Source organism: Gallinula chloropus, assembly GCF_964237585.1.
Source record: "Gallinula chloropus genome assembly, chromosome: 14".
Lineage (NCBI taxonomy): Eukaryota > Metazoa > Chordata > Aves > Gruiformes > Rallidae > Gallinula > Gallinula chloropus.
Genome location: NC_140099.1, coordinates 15,051,204 through 15,070,937, shown reverse-complemented (window position 1 = coordinate 15,070,937; position 19,734 = coordinate 15,051,204). Strand labels below are relative to the sequence as shown.

At 41.2% G+C, this 19,734-nt stretch overlaps 1 protein-coding gene across 1 annotated transcript in view; it reads left to right on the top strand.

Annotated features, from left to right (window-relative positions):
* Window positions 1-19,734, top strand: part of KCNK10 (potassium two pore domain channel subfamily K member 10) — a gene marked incomplete at both ends in the record, with an annotated part of 63,900 nt that overhangs the window by 26,852 nt on the left and 17,314 nt on the right. Inside the window, 2 exons of the mRNA XM_084270418.1 lie at window positions 7,260-7,377; window positions 10,508-10,668. Of these exons, the coding sequence (XP_084126544.1) occupies window positions 7,260-7,377; window positions 10,508-10,668 (279 nt within the window). The remainder of the gene's footprint in view (window positions 1-7,259; window positions 7,378-10,507; window positions 10,669-19,734) is intronic.

The following is a 19,734-nucleotide window of genomic DNA, read 5'->3' as shown; positions in this document are numbered from 1 at the left end:
TACATTTGTTCAGTTTCCTTGTAGATGGTCCTCTACAGACATCGTCCCATCACTTAACTGACTCCTCTTCCTTGCCTACATCTGCAGACAGCAATATTCTTCTGCCTCTCCAAAGCAAAACAAGTTCTTTCTCTTTCTTTGCAGTTAGATTTGAGCTCTCCCTGTTTGTTCACAGAAGCCAGGCCAGTTCTGGGTCAGAAGCTTTGTACCTTTGGGTAGCCTGGTACTGTAGCTAAGAAGCCAAACCTGCTTCAGCAGGAAGTGGTATTGTGCTGATGTGACTATACAGCTTTTGGATCAGAGCTGGCTTGGATCACATCCTACATGTCTCTGCAGAAGACAGGTGAACATGTTTGGTTGGCAGGGTGAATTCTGTTCAGGGATACTGGTTTAGGCGCGTTTCTCATGGCAGTGTTGCAGAGATCCATATTATTTCCCTCAACTCCTTAGGTATAATGTGTGCTGGCTGAGTAGAAGTTTTTTAAAAAATACTAAAAGCAAGAAGCTTGTATTCCCACGGTGGGAATGTCACAATTAAAAGATATGCAAAATACTTTTTTTTCTAGCAGAAAGCAGAGCACATAGTAAGTGCAACAAACAAAGCACCTGAACAGGTTGGTGGACTCCTACATACTACCTGCAGTACAGATTTCTAAGTAGCCCCTATTCTCTAGCCTAAGCTGTGTGCCAGTTTTAATTCTTGATTTTGCACAGTAGTTTTCCTTCTTTCTCCTCCAAAGTGATGACACTAACATTTAAAAAAGCAGGCATACTGTGTCATTAGAAGGGAGATATTCTGAACAAATCTTACCATCTCCTGAGATTTTAGTATGTCCTCAGGCATTACATGGGGTAATTGGAAATCATTTTTCAAAGGTAAATTAAATGTGTTTAGCAGCTTTGCATGTGAATGTCTTAAGGCCAAGTGATGTGAAATATTGAAACTGATTTGTCAATAAAGAACAAGTTCCTTTGGATTCTTCTGTATGTTTGGGGGTGAAACTAGCTCCAGGAATGTAGTTGGGTATGCTGATACAGAAAACTGCTTGAAGACAGTGTCAGGGGGTTAACTTTGCTCTTTCATGCCTTCATGTTGATGATCTCAAAAGTGACATCTCCCTGGCTGGCACATTGCATTTCTGCATTGCACCAAATGCTGCATCTGCCTTTACAGCTGTGATTTCAGACTGATGTGGCAGCATCCATAGGTCCTGGCTGCTGTGCTCTGTACAGTCAGCACCTGGCTACTGCTAAGGGAGCCATTTATAACTAGTTATTTGACTACCTGATAGCTCTAGGTGAACACAGATTATACTCTCCAGAGTGGCTATGTTGATCCCTCTGTGTGCTTTGGAGAATATGGAATATGGAGAATATTGTATCTGTGATGGTGGCTCTGGAACAATATTTTAAGGAGCAGAGGAAAGGAGTGTCATGGTCTTTACAACAGAGAAGTGTGGTGGAAAAAATTACCCCTCTGCCTAAATTTCAATCTTTCAAAAGATCCTTCTCTGGGAAAAACAATGAAGAAGCAGCACTATATGAGGAAGGTGTTAAAATTTAGTGTGGATAAGACATCCTTTCCAGCTTGAACTCCAATAAACCATTGCAAATATTAGCACTGGTAGCACAAATGTGAATTGCTGACTCCAGGCTGTGAAGTTCATACGTAGACTTCAAAAGTAATATAGTGATGAAAGCAATGCAAATCATTGGGAATATTCAAAGCATTTAAAATTTATATTTATCTCTTGTGGTTTGGTTCAGGTCTGTCTAATACTAACATAATGACAAACATATTTTTTTCTTGAAAATAGCAGGCATTTCACTATTTTCATTTAGTCATCTGAAAGTTCTGAACTGTACATTTTTAAAGCCCACTTCTGCTTCTGAAGACATTTGGTGCAGTGAAGCAAGTTCATTATTTAATGCCTTATGTGGTCTACAGTGTGGCACAAGGGTGGATACCAGAATAAGAAAATGATAAAATTGTGTGCTCTATATTGACACTTTTGAGTTTTCAAATTTAGAGAGAAATGGAATCTAGAATATGCTAAATGACAACAAGACTACAGGTGCTTCAAGTACATTTAGCAGTATTGTACCTATTTGAAGAAATAGCAGAAAGCAGCAGGACTCAAGTGACTGGACATACTGTTGAAAACAAAAATAACACTGGTAGTTAAACCTGCTAATGTATTACAAACCTTTTTTTTGTTGTTCTTATATGTTGTAGCATAATCTTATTAGTAGCTGGAGTCAAAAAGAAGTCATGTCTTTATAACACACATGGAGTCTATTAATGGGTAGTGTATGCCTCTCAGAAAGATCAGACATTATCTATTATCAGGAGAGGCAGGCAGGAAGACTATCAAAAGTAATTCCTATCACCTTGATAAGAGGATTAATCTTCTATGTCACCTGTGCACTGTATATGAGTAAAAACTTTTGTAATGAGCCCTGCTTCCATAATGAGCACTGTGTGATGATGTAAGATAGAGTGGCTTTCTACTGTAAGAAGTTACTTAGGTTATTGGCGGGCTGCTTTCCTCTTAGTTTTCCTTTAGGGTTTAATTTAGGAGTGCAAGAGATTGTAGTTTGGAAAAAAAAACCCTACCCACCTGGGAACAAAGTCATATTATTAATGGCCATTAATTACTACAGCTACTCATTAGAGTTAGACTGTAAGCTGAAAAGGAAGCAGAGCTGGAAATAAGCTAGTCAGGATTTACTGACTAATTATCTTAGTAAAAGTTCATATTTTGTGTAGGCACTTTTATTAGTGTTCTGAACTACTTTTGCCCTGAAGAAAGGGAACATCCTGTAAAGATGCTCTAGTTTTCAGTTGCTTGACAAGTTCAGTAGTCATAAGTCAGCTTGTCTTTTCAGGATGTTTCCTTGCAAAATGAAGAGAACCTGGATGGTTTTCATGTGCTAGAAGAAAGCTCTAGATGGAGGAGAAAAAAAAGTTTTGAGTTAACTATGGGGAAGACATTCTTGCTGCTGAAAACAGGAAAAGACTATATGAACTGTAAAGAAAAGAAATGATAAACATATAATTATTGAACCTGCTGCCTGTTCCTCTGAAGGTTGTCTTCTATATGTCCCAACTTCCCTTCTGCCCCTGATTTCTCCTCCCCCCACCCACCCCTCCACCCCCGCCAAAGGATATGGAAAAGGAATTCTGATCTCTTTGGTCCTGTCTAAGTTTGTTGCATGCAGCCTAGTTCGTAACTTCAATCCAGAGATACTCCAGGTGTGTGGGAGACTGAGCCTAGGATGCCTCAGAAGTCTCTGGCTGTCCTGTGGCTATGTTGCTTCCAGAACTTAGCTAAGAAGTTTGCAGGGAGCTAAGCTCTTCGGACGTAGATCTCTGGGCAAGTCCCGTGTTGAATGCTGTAGGTCTGCCCTCAGACACATTGCATGACAATCAAATCACTGGAAGTGTACCTAGGCCACTGTCTGGCTGATGTCACGTCAAGATCTTTATGGGATAGACAGAAATATTTGAGGGTTGGTCTTTCAAAACTTATGTGAATAAATGGGAATATATATAAAAGAGGATCCCTTAGTCACTGTGTAAGGGGAATAAGTATAGAGATAGATGGTATAGAGAAAAGTTATCAAGGAATTAGTCCTTAAAAGCTGCTTGCTAATGAGAAGTATCCTAGTAACGGTACTAGAGAAACATCAGAGCATGAAAGGCAACTGAAACAACTTTTTGTATGCTTGATAGGAATCTGCTTGGAAAAGAATTGTGAGGGAGATAATCATTATTGGATTAGCATGATCTGTGGAGAGGAATTAATGGAACTGGAAAAAAGATGATAAGGATGCGCTTTTTATATCAAATTCCTATCCTTGGTTACACATAGGGTACAGCCTGTGAGTAGCTCAGCACTCAAGAAGTGTATTATGCTTGTCCTTGGAAAATACTTGTCTTCATGTTTGGAATCTTACTGGAGTTATTAAAGAAACATGAACAAGTGAACCAGATAAAAGCCTTTTTTCCCAGAGAAACCAGAAATGGCCTGTTTGGTTCCTATCTCCTCATCAGCTGCACTAGCTCCCAGCTATCTCGTTGCCTCTAGAATTTTCTTAATAGAATTGTCTTAATTAGTGTTAAAATTGCCTAATACATTAATGAAGGCTGGCATCTCCATGCACTGAGGAGGATCAGGCATGTGTTAGTGTTCACTATACATTTCTTTGGACTTTTGAGTCCTGTATGTTACCTCAACCCAGGGTGGGCCCGTGCCACATAGCCTTCAAATATTGCTGCCCTAATATCAGCAGGTGGAATTGGTAAGGCCTATTCCAGATTGAGATGGAGCGCTGTTTTTGGAGTCAGGATTCAGTCATCCCAGTATCACCACATGTGCAGGGCTTCTGCTGTGGGGTTTTCCTTCAGTCCCATGCAGATTCATCAGACTATATCATTTTGGTCACTGAGGGACTCTTTGGTTACAAAGGGGCTGAGAATAAAATACACATCTATACAATAACAGGGGACCGAACCGAAAAAAGTGATTGGAAAGATGTGTTTAAAAAAATAGCAATATTGGGTATTTGGATTTGCCTTGGCAGTGAACTGAGACAGTGATACTGCCCTTGTTTGAATTTTGTGTCAGTCTTCATCTAGCAGGATACTTTTGTGTAAGTGTACTTGTGATGGCTAGTACGGTATCCTTTACTCATTGCACAATCTTAAATTGCTACTTAAATGCTGCTGACTGCAGGGCTGCTCTCTCCTTACTGCTCCCTTTCTATCCTCCAATGTTGTATGCAAAATAATATGTATTAACAGACAGCATTGGGATAGTTGTGTATTTTAAGTGAATGATGTCAGTCAGGCTTTAAAGAAAAAGATGTATTTGTTCTGGATGAGAAGGGAGCCTGAGAAGCTCAAAGCTACCTGAGGCCACGGGATGCTCCTTCACTTCAGGGGTTAGTGCTTAGCCCTAATAGACTTGCTAAACTGTGTAAACTCAAATGTGATTAAAGTGCTGTAATTAGCTTGCTGACAGTCACACACTCAAGGGGAAGGCAAGCAGCATTCCTTGGCAGAAGCAACATGCCAGGGTAGCTGACAGTGTGTCATGGCCTATTTAAACAGGCAACCTGTCTGTTACGCTGATTTATGCTCTTCTGGGTAAACAAACAAATGATCTGTGCTTTCACACCACCTGCAATATGCCAGCAGCTGGAACAGAAGCCCTTTCAAAGGGTTTGGTCCTAAACACTTCCTTTCTCTATATCCCTGTTTCTTGATATATGGACAGGTGCTGAGGAACCCTGGATTTCTACCCACATGAAATACAACCAGACCGATCTGGAGCTTGCTCATGCTGTAACTTCACAATCGGCTTAGCCTGGTGTGTAGCAGCTCTACTGTTAAAAAGGCTGTCCCATACTGATGTCTTTAGATATCTATTTTTTCCCCATTCACCTCTTGTCCCACTCCTTTCCCTTTCTGTGGGGCAATGTATTGAATAATTAAAAACTGGAGAGCAGGTTAGCTGAAACTAGCCCAAGGAAAAACTGTGGTAGAGGAACTTTTGCGATGATGAAGTGAGTTTGAAATACAGGCAAAAAATGTGTGAGGAAAAGTGCAAAATGGAAGGAGAAGAAAAGAAAAAATGTGATATGGGAGCCATCAGAAAGAGGTGCATGGGGAGAAAAGTGTATCATGAAATCTAGGGATAGAACAGGTGTTAAATGGGTGTATTTAAAAGTCAGTGCTAAAAGCACAAGAGAATATGGCATTGTAGAGAAGATCAGGAGAGAAATCAGACATGAACATCTGAGAAGCGAGGCAGTGGTAAACTAGAATGGTTAACCTTGCTTTGCACATGGACCATACAGAAAAAGGTGAAATAAAAAAAATCACAGTGACATTTCATAGTCAGGTGGGAATTCTGTGTTGAACCAAGTCAGAGAGGATGTAAGAGGCAGCACTTTACCTGTCTGGTTGAGCCTGGCAGTAAGTTCACTGAAATAACTGAGGCTAAAGGAGTATTATTTAGGAGGAGGAGCAAATACCAGAGGAGGGGAAGATCTGGCAGCAGTGAGAGTAGCACGACAACAACAGCATGAAGTGAGGTTGGAACAGAATGGGAGAAAGGCAAAGAGCTGGAAATGGTAAGAGGTGGAAAGAGAGAAACTTGGTTCCTTTGCATTGCTTTTATGGAAGTTAATCTCAGTTGGGCACATTTCTGAAGGAGAGGTTTTCTTTGAAAGGCAGTCATTTTATCTGCTGTTCCAGAGTGAGGTCTGAATTTCCCTGTGATGGGCAATAGTTTTCATGAGATCTACAGGCAACTAGAGAAAATGCACAAAAGGGCATCTCAAAAGTGAACTTAGAGCAATTCAGCTGAATATGCCAGGTGCTGATGAGAGACTTATTTCTATGCTTTGCAAGCTGATGTATTTAGCTGTTGTCTTCCTTTGGACTGTGAACTAGCAATGGAAGGTAAATGTGTATGTCCCCATGACATAGGGTGCATTTTTAGAAATTCCCAAGCAAACATTCAGCAGGCTGATATGTCTGCCTTGTTTGATCCAGTGCTGTGTGAGACATAGGACAGTGACCTGGAAACGCTATAGCTACCTCAGCTTCTGTCCTGGATTTAGTTCGTTTAAGCACTAACTGGAAGTCTCTATACCATGCTATATTTATGGACAACTGGGAAGTCCTAGCTGATCACAAAGTTATTTCATGATGTCTCCATAGTTATCCTATTTGTTAATTTTAAATGGTGTGTGTATATACATATATATATATCCTTTTTTTTTTCTTTAGTTAGCATAAAATATCAATAACTTAATTATTAATTGTCTGGGAATTAAAATCCTTGGCTGACTATTTTCAGTTGACTTCATGACTATTATTTGTATTTACCATCCTTCTTGCTGGTTCCAACATCAGCTGTTCCCACTGGGGAATTTTTCCTTTGGCAGTTATTGCTACAAGAACAATACTTACGGATCCCTTCGTGGTGTTGATCCTCTACTTCTCAATTGCTTTGTATTTTTGGTCATTTCTCTGTGTATTGTGCCTTTCTTCCACCTTAATAGCTATTTAGTTCGGTCATATATATTCAGATCTTGCATACAGAGCTATACTATATTTTGAGCAGGTATCAGAAAGTTTAAGGTGTTCCCATGATCCTAGAAATTTCCCTTTTGGAGCCTATACCAGCTTGCATAGGATATGGTAAGGCATGCATAAGGCTGATTTGTTGTCTCTCTCTTTGCAGCATGCTATTGATGCTGATAATGCAGGAGTCAGTCCCATAGGAAATTCCTCTAACAACAGCAGTCATTGGGACCTTGGAAGTGCCTTTTTCTTTGCTGGAACTGTCATCACAACAATAGGTATGTTTAATGGTTTTCTTTTAAAATACATAGTCACACTGAGAGCTGGATAATGAACTAAATTTGAGGAAGGTAGATCACCAAAAAATAACGTGGCTGAACTGTATTTCTCTCAGTTCTCAGAAGGCGTGCCTCCAGTATGTGTCAAGGGCATCGAGCCTCTGGGTAATTATCAGAAGCTGTTGACACAATTAGGGTAGAATAGCAATGCTGAACAGAAAATAAGTAGCACTGATTTAGCTAATGCTTTATAACCCTGTTCCTGATGTAACTGGAAGTGGTCTTAATTTTCACTAAAAAGATCAAGAACCAGTCCCCAAAGAAATTACTATTCTATGGTTGTTGGGAATTTGGTTTTAATATTATGGATTAATTTGCCCATAAAGATAACTCCCTAAGTACATCAATTAATTTTGGCTTATGCTCTGAAGTTTGATATAAGTAATTCTTATTCCTTGTGACTGGAAATGCATTCACGGAAGTTGCCACATCCTTTTAAAAACCCTTACTTGCTTTCTTATTAATATTTGGAAGGTATTTCACAAATTGTACATTGTGTAAAAAGACCCAGCATGGGTTTTTTTCCATTCTAGAATTCGTGGCCTTGAAATATTGCCACATTTCTCTGTGTTAGGTGGAGGGCATACTGAACTGCTCCATATACTTCTCTTAAATCGCTAATTTTAGTAAGTTCATTATTCAGGCCCTTATCATCTGTTCCCCCTATACATTGTGTCCAATGTATTTAGTCTCTCGATGAATCTCTCTTAGATATGCTGAGGGTTTTATCCTCTCCTCTTCACACCAGTTCCTCTCATGAAGGTTGTTAAAGCAGCTGGAATTTCAGAAGATAGTCTGAAGGAAAAAAAATGATAAACTGATGACATTTATGATAAAGTTAATCTTTTGATAATTATACAAGGGTTTTATAATTTTAAGCTGATTTCAGTGCTGTCATGGTTAGAGGTCAAGAGATTTGATAATTTGGAAATCACTGGCAAATTGGTTGTTTTTATTTCCATTGCCTTGGAGTATTCTTCTGATTTAAATATTGGATAAAGTGCTTCTCTGTATTACAACTATGATGGAGCCACTGGTGATTGTATAGACAAATAATCTGACAATCATGTAGCCCTTCATTAAAGTGTGAGAATCTGACCGGATTCTGCAAGCTCCTTATTCAGGTAACACAACAGCAAAGACATAATTCCTGTGGCAGTTACAAGACTTGCTGTGGTGATCCTCTCAGTCAGTGGAGTGTGTGCCTTTGGCTCTGCCTTTTCTTTGTTGTCAGAGTGAGGCTAAAAGAGTGATTGTGTGGAGCATACTCTTCCCTGTGTTCCTATATATACTAAGGTACATTACTGTGTATTTTTGACGGTAGCATAAAACCAGTGGGTGTTGAGAAAAAAAACATTTCTGAATCAAATGTAAGAAAACCCTCCCTTAATATTTGTTTACTCAGTAGACCCAAGCGACAAGCTTTTACATTACTCATTAAAATAAATGCCACTATGTAGGCATAGTTTATGTAGGCATATACATTGACATCTGCTATTTAAATAAGTTATTGAAAAGAGGTTGGATTTTTGCCCATATTTGCTTTAAGTTCTTCATGAATGAGATTTTTATAGGCTGCATGAAGTCTGTGTATTGTGTCTGGGCATGAAAAGGATTTTATTTTATCCACCAGAGCCATGTAAGGGCTCCTTTTAGACAGACACCCATCACACTGCCTGCTCAACCCCAATCCACTGGCCTGTGGAGCCTAAATTTTCTTGGACTTTCAGAAGAAACCTGTGATCATGGATGCAGCTCTGAAAAGGACGTTGGGTTGCAGGGAAGGCAGTGTTGTGTATTAGCATACTCCTTTTACCCTCCCATGACAGAGATATATCCAGTGCTAGTGTCACAAACCTAACGGGATTAGGAACTGGGAGCCCAGCATTGACTCCCAAGGACCGTGAGGAATTGCTGCAGATGAAGCAGACACTCTCTTAGATCTCCATCTCTCTGGGTGTTCTTTGTTTCCACTTTTATTTCATCAGTGACTTGTGGCTCTGTGATTGTTTTTAATATTCAAATAATTATGTCTAATCAGAAAACAAATCTCTCTAACATCTCAATAAAGATACCTGATCTTAAATAAAAAGGTGCAAATATTACTGCCACAATTCTTGTTTTTTCTCTTTAACATAAACATTTTAACAGGTATACTATGGCTACTGGTGTCACAAGACTCTGCATAGATTCCTAAGGTTAAGTTCACATGAGTGATGCAGGGCAGGGAAGAAACTGTGGGGTCTACACGTAATTTACTGCATAGGACAGGTGGAGAGCTGCCTTTCTGCCAGTATGTTCCCAACATTTTATGTGGTGTTACAAGGCTGGAATCAAAACCAAACAGGCCCAGACATGCTTGGGCCAAAATGAGTTTTCAGTCAGGATATGCAGCTGGGTAATTAAGTCTTGGTCAGAATCTCTTTTTCAACAGCTCCGAGTTGCCACAACAGGAGGTGGAAGGGAGGTATGTATGCACCTTTATTACAGCATCAATAATGATTGTTAAATATAGGATCTTCAGAGGGAAGACTTAAAAACATCCTTGATAAAAGCTTTTAAAACAATTTTGAAATACAAATGTTAAGGTCTTTATTGTCAAATTGAAAGGGGAACTGTAGAAGGAGATCAAGGACAGATTCATGTAGTGTGGGTGCAGTTTGGAGGCTGCAGTGTAACTAGTCAGCATGATGATGGGCTGAGGAAATGATGAGCTAACCACTGCAAATGAGTCTTGTCACACTCCTGTCATGAAGTCATTGGCACGGCCAAGAAGAGCAGCAGCATGCAGGCACCAGGCCAGCGTGGAGGGATTTTTGTACCATGATATGTCAGGCTAGATTAATTACTCAAACAACAACTTTAGATAGGACACGAATCTATAGAAAATATAGTCAAATGAGGCTACAGGAAGAGTTAAATCACAGGGCACAACTCATCTAGTTATCATACCATGGAAAACCTGTAAAGAGGAATTACATGTGGAGTAAAGGTATGCTTGCAGAAATAGCAGTTTTTCTGAAGAGCCATGTATAAGTTCTGAGAGTCTGACAATCGTTTTTCTCCTCAGGGTATGGGAACATTGCCCCAAGCACCGTTGGAGGCAAGGTTTTCTGCATCTTGTATGCCATCTTTGGGATTCCACTGTTTGGCTTCTTGCTGGCCGGGATTGGAGACCAACTTGGAACCATCTTTGGGAAGGGTATTGCAAGGGTGGAAAAAGTTTTCAGAGTAAGTTTGCTGTCATTTTTGCTTATGTTGTGTAACATTCTTTTAATTGTATTGTTATTACCTGCAGTCCTTTGTACATGTTGGGTACCATGAAATATTAACAGATTTGAGATGATGCTTAATGTCTTTAGGGGCAGCTGTAGCTGTGCTTGGGATTTCCCTGACAAATGTGCAGGACCTTATGCTTGGCCTTGTTGAACTTCATGAGATTCACACAGTCCCAGTTGTCAGGTCTGTCAAGGTCTCTCTGGATGACATTCTTTCCCTCCAGTGTGTTAACTGCACCACACAGCGTGGTGTCATCAGTAAACTTGCTGAGTGTGCACTAAATCCCCAATCCATGTTGCCATTAAAGATTTTAAATGGAATTGGTCCCAGTACTGATCCCTGAGGAACACCACTTCTCACTAGTCTCACTAGCTTGATGTGGATATCAAGCTGTTCACTCTTTGAGTGGACACTACAACTCTTTGAATGTGACCATTCAGGCAATTCCTTATCCACTGAGTAGTCCATCCATCCAATCTGTGTTTCTCAATTTAGGCACAAAGATGTCATGCAGAACAGTGTCAAGTGCTTTGCACAAGTCCAGGTAGACTACATCAGTTGGTCTTCCCTTATCCACCAATCTTGCAACCCCATCATAGAAGGCCACCAAATATATCAGGCGTGATTTGCCCTTAGTGAAGTCATGCTAGCTGTCACCCATCACCTGCATGTGCCTTAGTAAAGTTTCCAGGAGAATTTGCTCCATGATCTTGCCAGGCACAGGGGTGAGACTGAGTGGTCTGTAGTTCCCTGGATCTTCCTTTCTCTTCTTTTTAAAAGTGGGGTTTCTATTTCCACTTTTCCAGTCAGTGGGATCTTCTCTGGGCTGCCAAGACTTCTCGGACATGATGGATAGCAGCTTAGCAGCTTCATCCACCAGTTAGTTCCCTCAGAACCTGCAAGTGCATTTCATCAAGTTCCACAGACTTGTGCATCTCCAGGTTCCTTAGATGGTCTCAAGCCTGATCTTCTCCTACAGTATATTGTTCTTTATTCTCCCAGTCCCTGTCTTTGCCTTCTGTGACTTGGTTGGTGAGGCTAGAGCACTTGCTGGTGAAGACTGATGCAAAAAAAACAGGCTCTGAATTTCTTCTTGATGCTGTCTTTGGGGAATATATCTCCTAAACTAGGTGCCTTACAAGGACTGGTTGTAAAACAGCCTTCAAAACACGACAGATTGTTTTGGGCATGTACCTCCGTTCACTGAAAACAGAGGGAAGATATTACAACTTCTGGAGGATGCAGAGTAGGACCTAACTGTATTACTAATAAAACCTAAAAGATCTAGAAAGCAGTGTTGACCTTGGGAAGAGAAATTGTTTGGTGATTTGCTTTCACTGCAATAATGCCATTGACTGGAATTCTCTTCATGCCCTGCCTATGATACATCCTACACTAGATTTCTGTATAGGCTTTCTCATGTATCACTGTAAGAAACTCTTTTGCAAGCAGTCCTGCAGACTTGGCAAGTGCTGTTTTGCTAATTTGCCAATGGTTCACTTCATGGATTCTCTCTTTGGAGAAGAATGCTTCTCTTGGAGGAGTCACCATGTGATGCTTCTCTTGGAGGCAGCGCTAGTATAGTTAAGTCTTTCCAGGGATGGTGTGGATGAGAAGCTGTCCAAACTGGTTAATTTAACAGGCATCTATTTCTAAAACATTCCCACAGATGAGAGCAAATTACTTGTAACTGTTTTTGAAAGGAAGTAATTGAGTATTAGACTGAGGTATGAGCAATTTCCATTTTGATTAAATTACTGTGAAGTGTCCCAGACCAGCCATAAGGAGTATATCTCAGGCTAAATGTGGAAAAAGGTATCTAGCAATTACAGATAAGTGAGCATGTACATGCCTGACTGGAGAGCACTTAAAAATGGTCTACATTTCCATGAAATGAAAATAAGGTTATTGAAAGATCTCTCAGGTTGGACCTGCAAAAACAGAAGCAGCGAAGATCTCTAGTTTCTTTTTTACCTAGCTTCTTATTATTCCTGCTTGCCTTCAAAGAAAGCTCTGAACATTCTAGCCTGCTGCTTCCCAAGAAAAACTGCAATCTCAAAGTCATGGTAAGAATGGAGAGTCAGAAAATCTTTGATTAATCGTCAGCTGTAGTATTGGCTTTCGGGGTGACATGGACAAGCCCATTAAAGTGTCAGCATGATAGCACATGAATAAAATAACACATGCTCTACTTGAAATATTTTAAGATTCACAGATAAATGCTGATGGTAATGTTTCATACAGAATGTAGCCCTTTGACACATAATGGGAATTCTTTTGGTATTCAGAGTACTCCTTTGTCCTGAGTTAATGCAGTTGCTTGTTGTTCATAACCATTTAAACTATTTCTTTTCCTCCTTAGTATTTTTTCAGCTTCCACAGCAATTTAGACATCTGTGGTCCTCTTATTTAGCCAAGATGTATATTTATTCCTTTTATTTTGATTCTCATAAATCCATTATATCTGTTCTCTTTTGATCTGGTGGGTGGGGTTATACATAATCCTATTAATGGGGTTCAGCTATTTGAAATATTCCTGATAAAATTTACAGTTGGCATTCATCTTAGCAACTAGTCTTGGTATCATTGGTTTCACTCTATTGGATTATTGCCTAACATTTGACATATTATATATGATCATTGAAATAGTATACATGATATATCATGATATATATTCTACATGTTAGGTAATGCAGAGAATAATATTAATTTTATTATGTAATCTACCATCACATTGTGTTTACACTGTTAGGTTTCATAAATGGTTGGACATCATCAGATGAATCCATAAGTGGAGATAACAGTTCTTCATTTGATCCTGAGTAGTGAACAAAATTTAGTTCATTGTGTAACTTATGATTCCTACACTGTAAATAACTCCATAATGACCTCAAAGCAACCTGCTACAACCTATAAAAAGAGGACATAAAAATTAGGAGAGAGGAACAAACATAAGATGAAAAGACACTGAAAAGTGTAATAGGATGTTGGGTGGTGTGCCTCAAATCATTTGGAACTAGCTGAGGCAACACTGTGTATCAATGAACTAATGAACTAGCAAATTGAATTTCCAGAGAGCTTTTGATAAGTTTTCTCATCAAAGGCTATAAGGAAGTGAAGCTGTGGTGAGGTAAGAGAGAAGATCTCACATGTCAATACATGTTTTAAGGGTAAAATGGAGATTAGGAATGGATGGTAGCATTATTGGTGTGATACTTCTGGAGTCCTTATATTTTAACAGAGATAACTTGGAATGGTTCACTCAAGAGGATGAACATGAAGTTGACAGTGTCTGCAAATTATGTCTCTAGATGTTTCAGGGTAGTTAAAATGTAAGTTGCAAAATGATAAGTGGAATCCAGTGTTGGTGATACAAAATCATGTGCGTTTCTTAAATTTGAGGATAGAAATCCTGAAAGAGTCAGACAAGAATAGCATCGAATTTAACTAGTCCAAAATATTTTTGGGTATTTTGTCTAGTTCTGGGCTCCCCAGTTCAAGAAGGACAAGGAACCACAGGAGAGACCCCAGTGGAGGGCTTTGAAGATGATCAAGGTGATGCCTCAAAGGGACTAGAGCATCTTTCATATAAGTAAAGGCTGAGAGAACTGGGGCTGTTTAGCCTGGAGAAGAGAAAACAAAGAAGGGATCTGATCAATGCTTATAAATGTCTTAAGGGTGGATGTCTAGAGGATGGGGCCAGACTCATCTTAGTGGTGCTCAGTGACAGAACAAGGGGCAACAGGCACAAACTGGAACAAAGGAGGTTCTGTCTGAATGTTAAGAAAAACCTCTATACTCTGGGGGTGGCAGAGCACTGGGACAGGCTGCCCAGAGAGGTTGTGGAGTCTCCTTCTCTGGAGATATTTGACACCCCCCGTCCATCACCCCCTGACACAATCCTGTGCAATGTACTCTAGGCCATCTTGCTTTTGCAGTGGGGTTGGACTCGATCTTCTGAGGTCCCTTCAAAGGCCTACTGTTCTGTGAATCTGATTCTGTGAGAGGGAACCTGGGATTAGTATGGATGTTTGTCTGAAAATAGGACTGTGAAACTTAGCAGCAGCTAAAACAAGGAAAAAGGGTATCAGCAAAGGAGGTGGAAACCAAAAGACTGTTTTACCACTGGAAAGATCCATGATGCATCTGCACCATGAATATCACATGCAGTTCTAATCATCACAATTAACAGAAATGAAAATCAGTGCCAGGTCTGCCCCCTCAGGCCTTGTACCTGAGTCTCTTAAGGCAGCATTCACTACCTGTATTATTTGTGCTACCTGTATTATTTGTCTTCTAGTGGGTCCTGAAGGGCAAGCTTCAGACACAGTCCAGCTGTGTCTTGGACATTATAATATATCAAATTTCCGTGTGCATATGCCTCAGCACTCTGATCCTGTCTGCCTCCAGTTGCCTCTGTCTATCTGGATCCCCCCTGGGGATGTTACACAGCTGGTGTCAGGGCAGCTGAAAGCCTTGCAACTTTGTCATCATCTGTACAGGTGGGATTTGAAGGCAATTTGATCTTGCATTGTGCTTAGGATCATTGCTGAAGCTAGGTAAGAGACAGTATTCATACACTGGCAGGTAGGAAGGAAAGGAAGGTTTCTCCTTCAGCACAGCAGTCTTTGCAGCCAACCATTTCCTTAACAGGTCTCTTGCTCCATCCAACAGTGTAACTGTGAACACGGTGCCCATGTCACACAAAGGACAACTTGCCCCTGGCATCCCCCAGCGTAGCTGGAAAGATGAAAGGAGGATTCCTCCCAGAGGACTTGTGCTCATGCACTTCTGCTGGCTCTGACATGACCTGTGTGGAGCCCCACCAAACTTACATTAATTAGCAACAAAAATTAGAGCCTGAGTGCCGCATTTAGCTATTGCAGTGATCAGCCAACGCACTCTGTGGGAATTCTAAGAACAATTTGAACTCTATAAAGGGGGACAGAGATCTGCACTCATCAAATACACATTACTCTTGACAGTATTGATAGAGCATTTCAGCAGAGGAGCTGGACACATGCCACTGCTCATCTTGTAATCCAAAATGTTGCCACTATTTCAGTGTTTAGATAACCAGGAAAACAACTATTCATTTGTGACTAGGTAGGGCTGGAAGTATTTAATTGCAAAATAATGCTTTGTAAAACCAGGAGCTTTTCATGTACCATTTTAGGGCAGGATGGCACTGGCAGAGTGATGCTGTCTGGGATACAAGGAGGTGTCCTGAACACCATGCATTGACTAACCTATGCCATTGTCCTACTGGAGTAATCATATTTGGTAGAAGTGAAAAAACATCAAAAAGTCAGCGATGTAAAACAAGGTGTCCCACACACAAGTCCTACCTACTGAGCTACTCCTGTATGTCCTGTCTTCAATAGCCTGGGGTAGAACCTGGCTACTAGTCTGTTCACATATGCATACAAGTGTGCTTCCCCAAAAAATGGATATGTGAAGAGTCACCAGATTAACTGTGTGTACTGGTCACAAGCATTCAATGTGTGTTCAGCGATGAATCAGTTCTCCCTGCACAACTGAGAAAACCATGCACACACTCAAAATCTAGTTAAAAAGTGGATATCTCTTATAAATCATTTTCACAAGGCAAAGCTTTCCAGACACTACAGAGATGAATTATGCATCCCAAGGTGACATAAAACCCTAGAAGTATTATTGTTCTCTTATGTCTTTGAGGGATCTTATGAACAACCTGAGACTGTTTCTGTAATAAACAGCAGGACAAACCCTATTCTTTTGGCTTGCTCTGTACACTCAGAGGCTGCAAACATCTAAAGATAGAAAGAAAAGCACTCCATAGGCAGAGTGCACAGTTACTGAACGCAGCAGCTGTCATTATCATGAGTTAAATATAGGCTAAATTCAGATAGTCTTTATTCAAACCTTGTAACGAGTGTTTAGATTCTCACTGGAAATAGATGGGATGAGCATAACCTGACAGAACTGCCTTCATCATGCAGTTCAGTATGGATGCAGCATCTCCCCTATGAAGAAAGGCTGAGTGACCTGGGACTGTTCAGCCTGGAGAAGACTAAGGGGGGACCTTATTAATGTTGATAAATACCTTAAGTATGGGATGCAGGGGGGACTGGCCAGCCCCTTTTCAGTGTCTGTGGGGACCGGACAAGGGGCAGTGGCTGCAAGTTGGAGCACAGGAAGTTCTGCACCAACATGGGGAAGAACTTTTACCCAGTGAGGGTGAGGGAGCCCTGGGACAGGCTGCCCAGTGGGGTGTGGAGTCTCCTTCTCTGGAGAGATTCCAGACCCGTCTGGATGCCTCCTTGTGCAATATGAGCTGGGGAGCTGCTTTGGCAGCGGGGTTGGACCCGATGATCTCTGGAGGTCCCTTCCAACCCCTATGATTCTGTGATTCTATGATTCAGCCTGGGCACAACATGCTTCTGAGAGCACTCTGGGATTTTCTGGCTTCTAAGATGAAACCACTGTGAGCAGCTCCTGGCCTTAGTTACTGCTTTCACTCCTCTAGCTTACAGCATGACACTGAAGACAGGTCTGGCAACACGACTGGTAGGGTGTGAATTGCAATACAGGGATGTGAGCGAGCAGCTGGAGATGTGGATAGTGGCAGGGCTGCACCCTGAAGCTCACATCTCAAGAACATACACTGCTTTGTGCAGAAACGCAGTGCCTCAGACACTTCTGAACCAGGGGCTTGTCAGAACAGGCACATCTGCTACCTGCCTTTCAGATTTTCAGCTTAGTAGAACCTCTTTGCCCATAGATCTCTTGAGAAATGGCTAGATTTAAGAGGCATGTAAAATGTTGTGAAAATGATGTACACCTTTTTTAAATTGTTCTGAAAGACAGCAGCAGGCATTACTTTAACCTTGAAACAGGCCTGGGAAAAGTAGCTCTTAGTTGGAAGATAGGGTTGAGGCTGGGGCAGGAGTTAGAGAAGTCCTACTGAGTTGGTGGAAAGCTTTATTTTAACAATTGCCAAGCCTTTACCTTTCCTAAACTTTGTTGTTTGCCTTTCTGAATACATCAGATCTTTCCTAGCTACTCTTTCTCTTGGAGATTCGACTTCTTTTTAGAGATTTTTGGCTTCTCTAATCTCTTTTATTACTGTAGAAGTCACAGGAATGGTCTTTACAAATTCCTTATCTGAAAATGAATGGAAAACATCCTACAAAGAAACTTTGTACAAGAGACTTACTGTGCAGGCAGAGGAGGAACACTTAAAAATACAGGGTTTTTTCTTTGTCTTCCCTTGTTCATCCATTAGCTGTTATTTCTCCCCTTGCTTCCTCTACTCTTCTTCTTTCCCTTACATCAAACCTGTAGCATTACACCTCACACCACTGTGGGACTGATGAGCGAGTTCTCAGCAAACCTGGCAGTTCAAAGATGTGTTTTGAACTTTCCTTGATATACCTCCTTTACCTTTTCTTCCCTATGGGAATGCCATAGCCCAGGGACCCTGTCTGCCTTCTGCCAGGCAGCCCTCCTCTTGCACTTTCTCTGCCAGCCATATCAGCATTGATTCTTGTAATTTTTGGCAGCTGAATCCAACTTTCAGATGAAATCACTCCTAAAGGTAGAAATTCAAATCCAGATCACTGCTTAGGCAAAACAGTGAAATAATTTTGGATTTGCAGTCTTGTTACTGAATTGAAAATGTTGGTTATGAATTTATTGTAACCTAAGTGACACATTAGCCAGTAGGATCCTATTTGTAGTTCTGCATATAGGGCCTGACACCTGCATTTCTGGGCAGATTAAGTTAATGGAAGACTGATAGAAAAGTCTGCTCTCCACTTCTTGACTGCTAATCAAAATGCACCAAAAATCCACACAATCTCTTTTATTTGGTTTTATTGCATTTCATTACTAGCCAGCATCAATGTGTTACTACATCAGCTGCTAAAAAACCCACTGAGGATATTAACACCCCATCTTTTATTTTTTTAATGTGGTGTTACTCATTGCAACTTTCTGCAGGAAAAATAAAAAGCTCCTTTAAAAAAAAAAACACATAAAAAAAAATCACCCAAGAACTTCCACAGGGGAATGGTCCAGCACAATGGTCCATCTGCCATCTGCTGGTATCCTGTCACTGGACAGAGCTGTCAGGATGGGGTGTAAAACTCCACCTACTGGTGCACGTACACAGGATATTAAAACACTTCCCCCATCCCTCCCGTCTTCCCACACTTTACTCCCGATTTTTCTACCTACTCTTCTCCAGCAGCACAGGGGGACAGGGAATGGGGACAGTTGTCAGTTCATCATGTGTTGTTTTAGCTGCTCCTTCCTCCTCAGAGGGAGGACTCCTCACACTCTTCCCCTACTCCAGCATGTCTCCCATTAGACAGTCCTCCATGAAGTTCTCCAACGTGCTTCTCACAGGCTGCAGTTCTTCACTAACTGCTCCAGCATGGCATCCATGGGGTGCAGACCTTCAGGAACAGACTGCTCCAGCATGGGTCCCTCATGGGGTCAAGAAGTCCTGCCAGCACACCTGCTCCAGTGTGGGTCCCTCTCTCCACAGGTTCTGACAGAAGCTCCAGCACAGGCTTCCCACAAGGTAACAGCCTCCTTCAGGTATCTCCTCCTGCCTCACCATGGTCTTCACCATGGGCTGCAGGGGAAGCTCTGCTCTAGCATCTGGAGTACCTTGTCCCCCTCCTTTTCACTGACCTTGGTGTCTGCAAAGTTTTTTCTCACATCCCCCTCCTCTCTCTAGCTGCAAAAGCCTGCTGCTCTTTTCTTCTTTCTTTTTTTTCCTTCCTCCTTAACTGTGTTACCACAGAGGTGTGACCACAGTCACTGACTGGCCTGGACTTCACCATCAGCAGGTCCTTCCTGGAGCTGGTTGGCATCATTGGCTTTATTGGATGTAAGGGAATCTTCTAGCAGCTTCTTGCAGAAGCCACTCCTGTACCCCCACCACCACCACTGCCAAAACCTGGCCACGCAAACCCAATACACCTTCATAATCTTCATAAAGCACATCTGGCTAAATATGAACTCTAG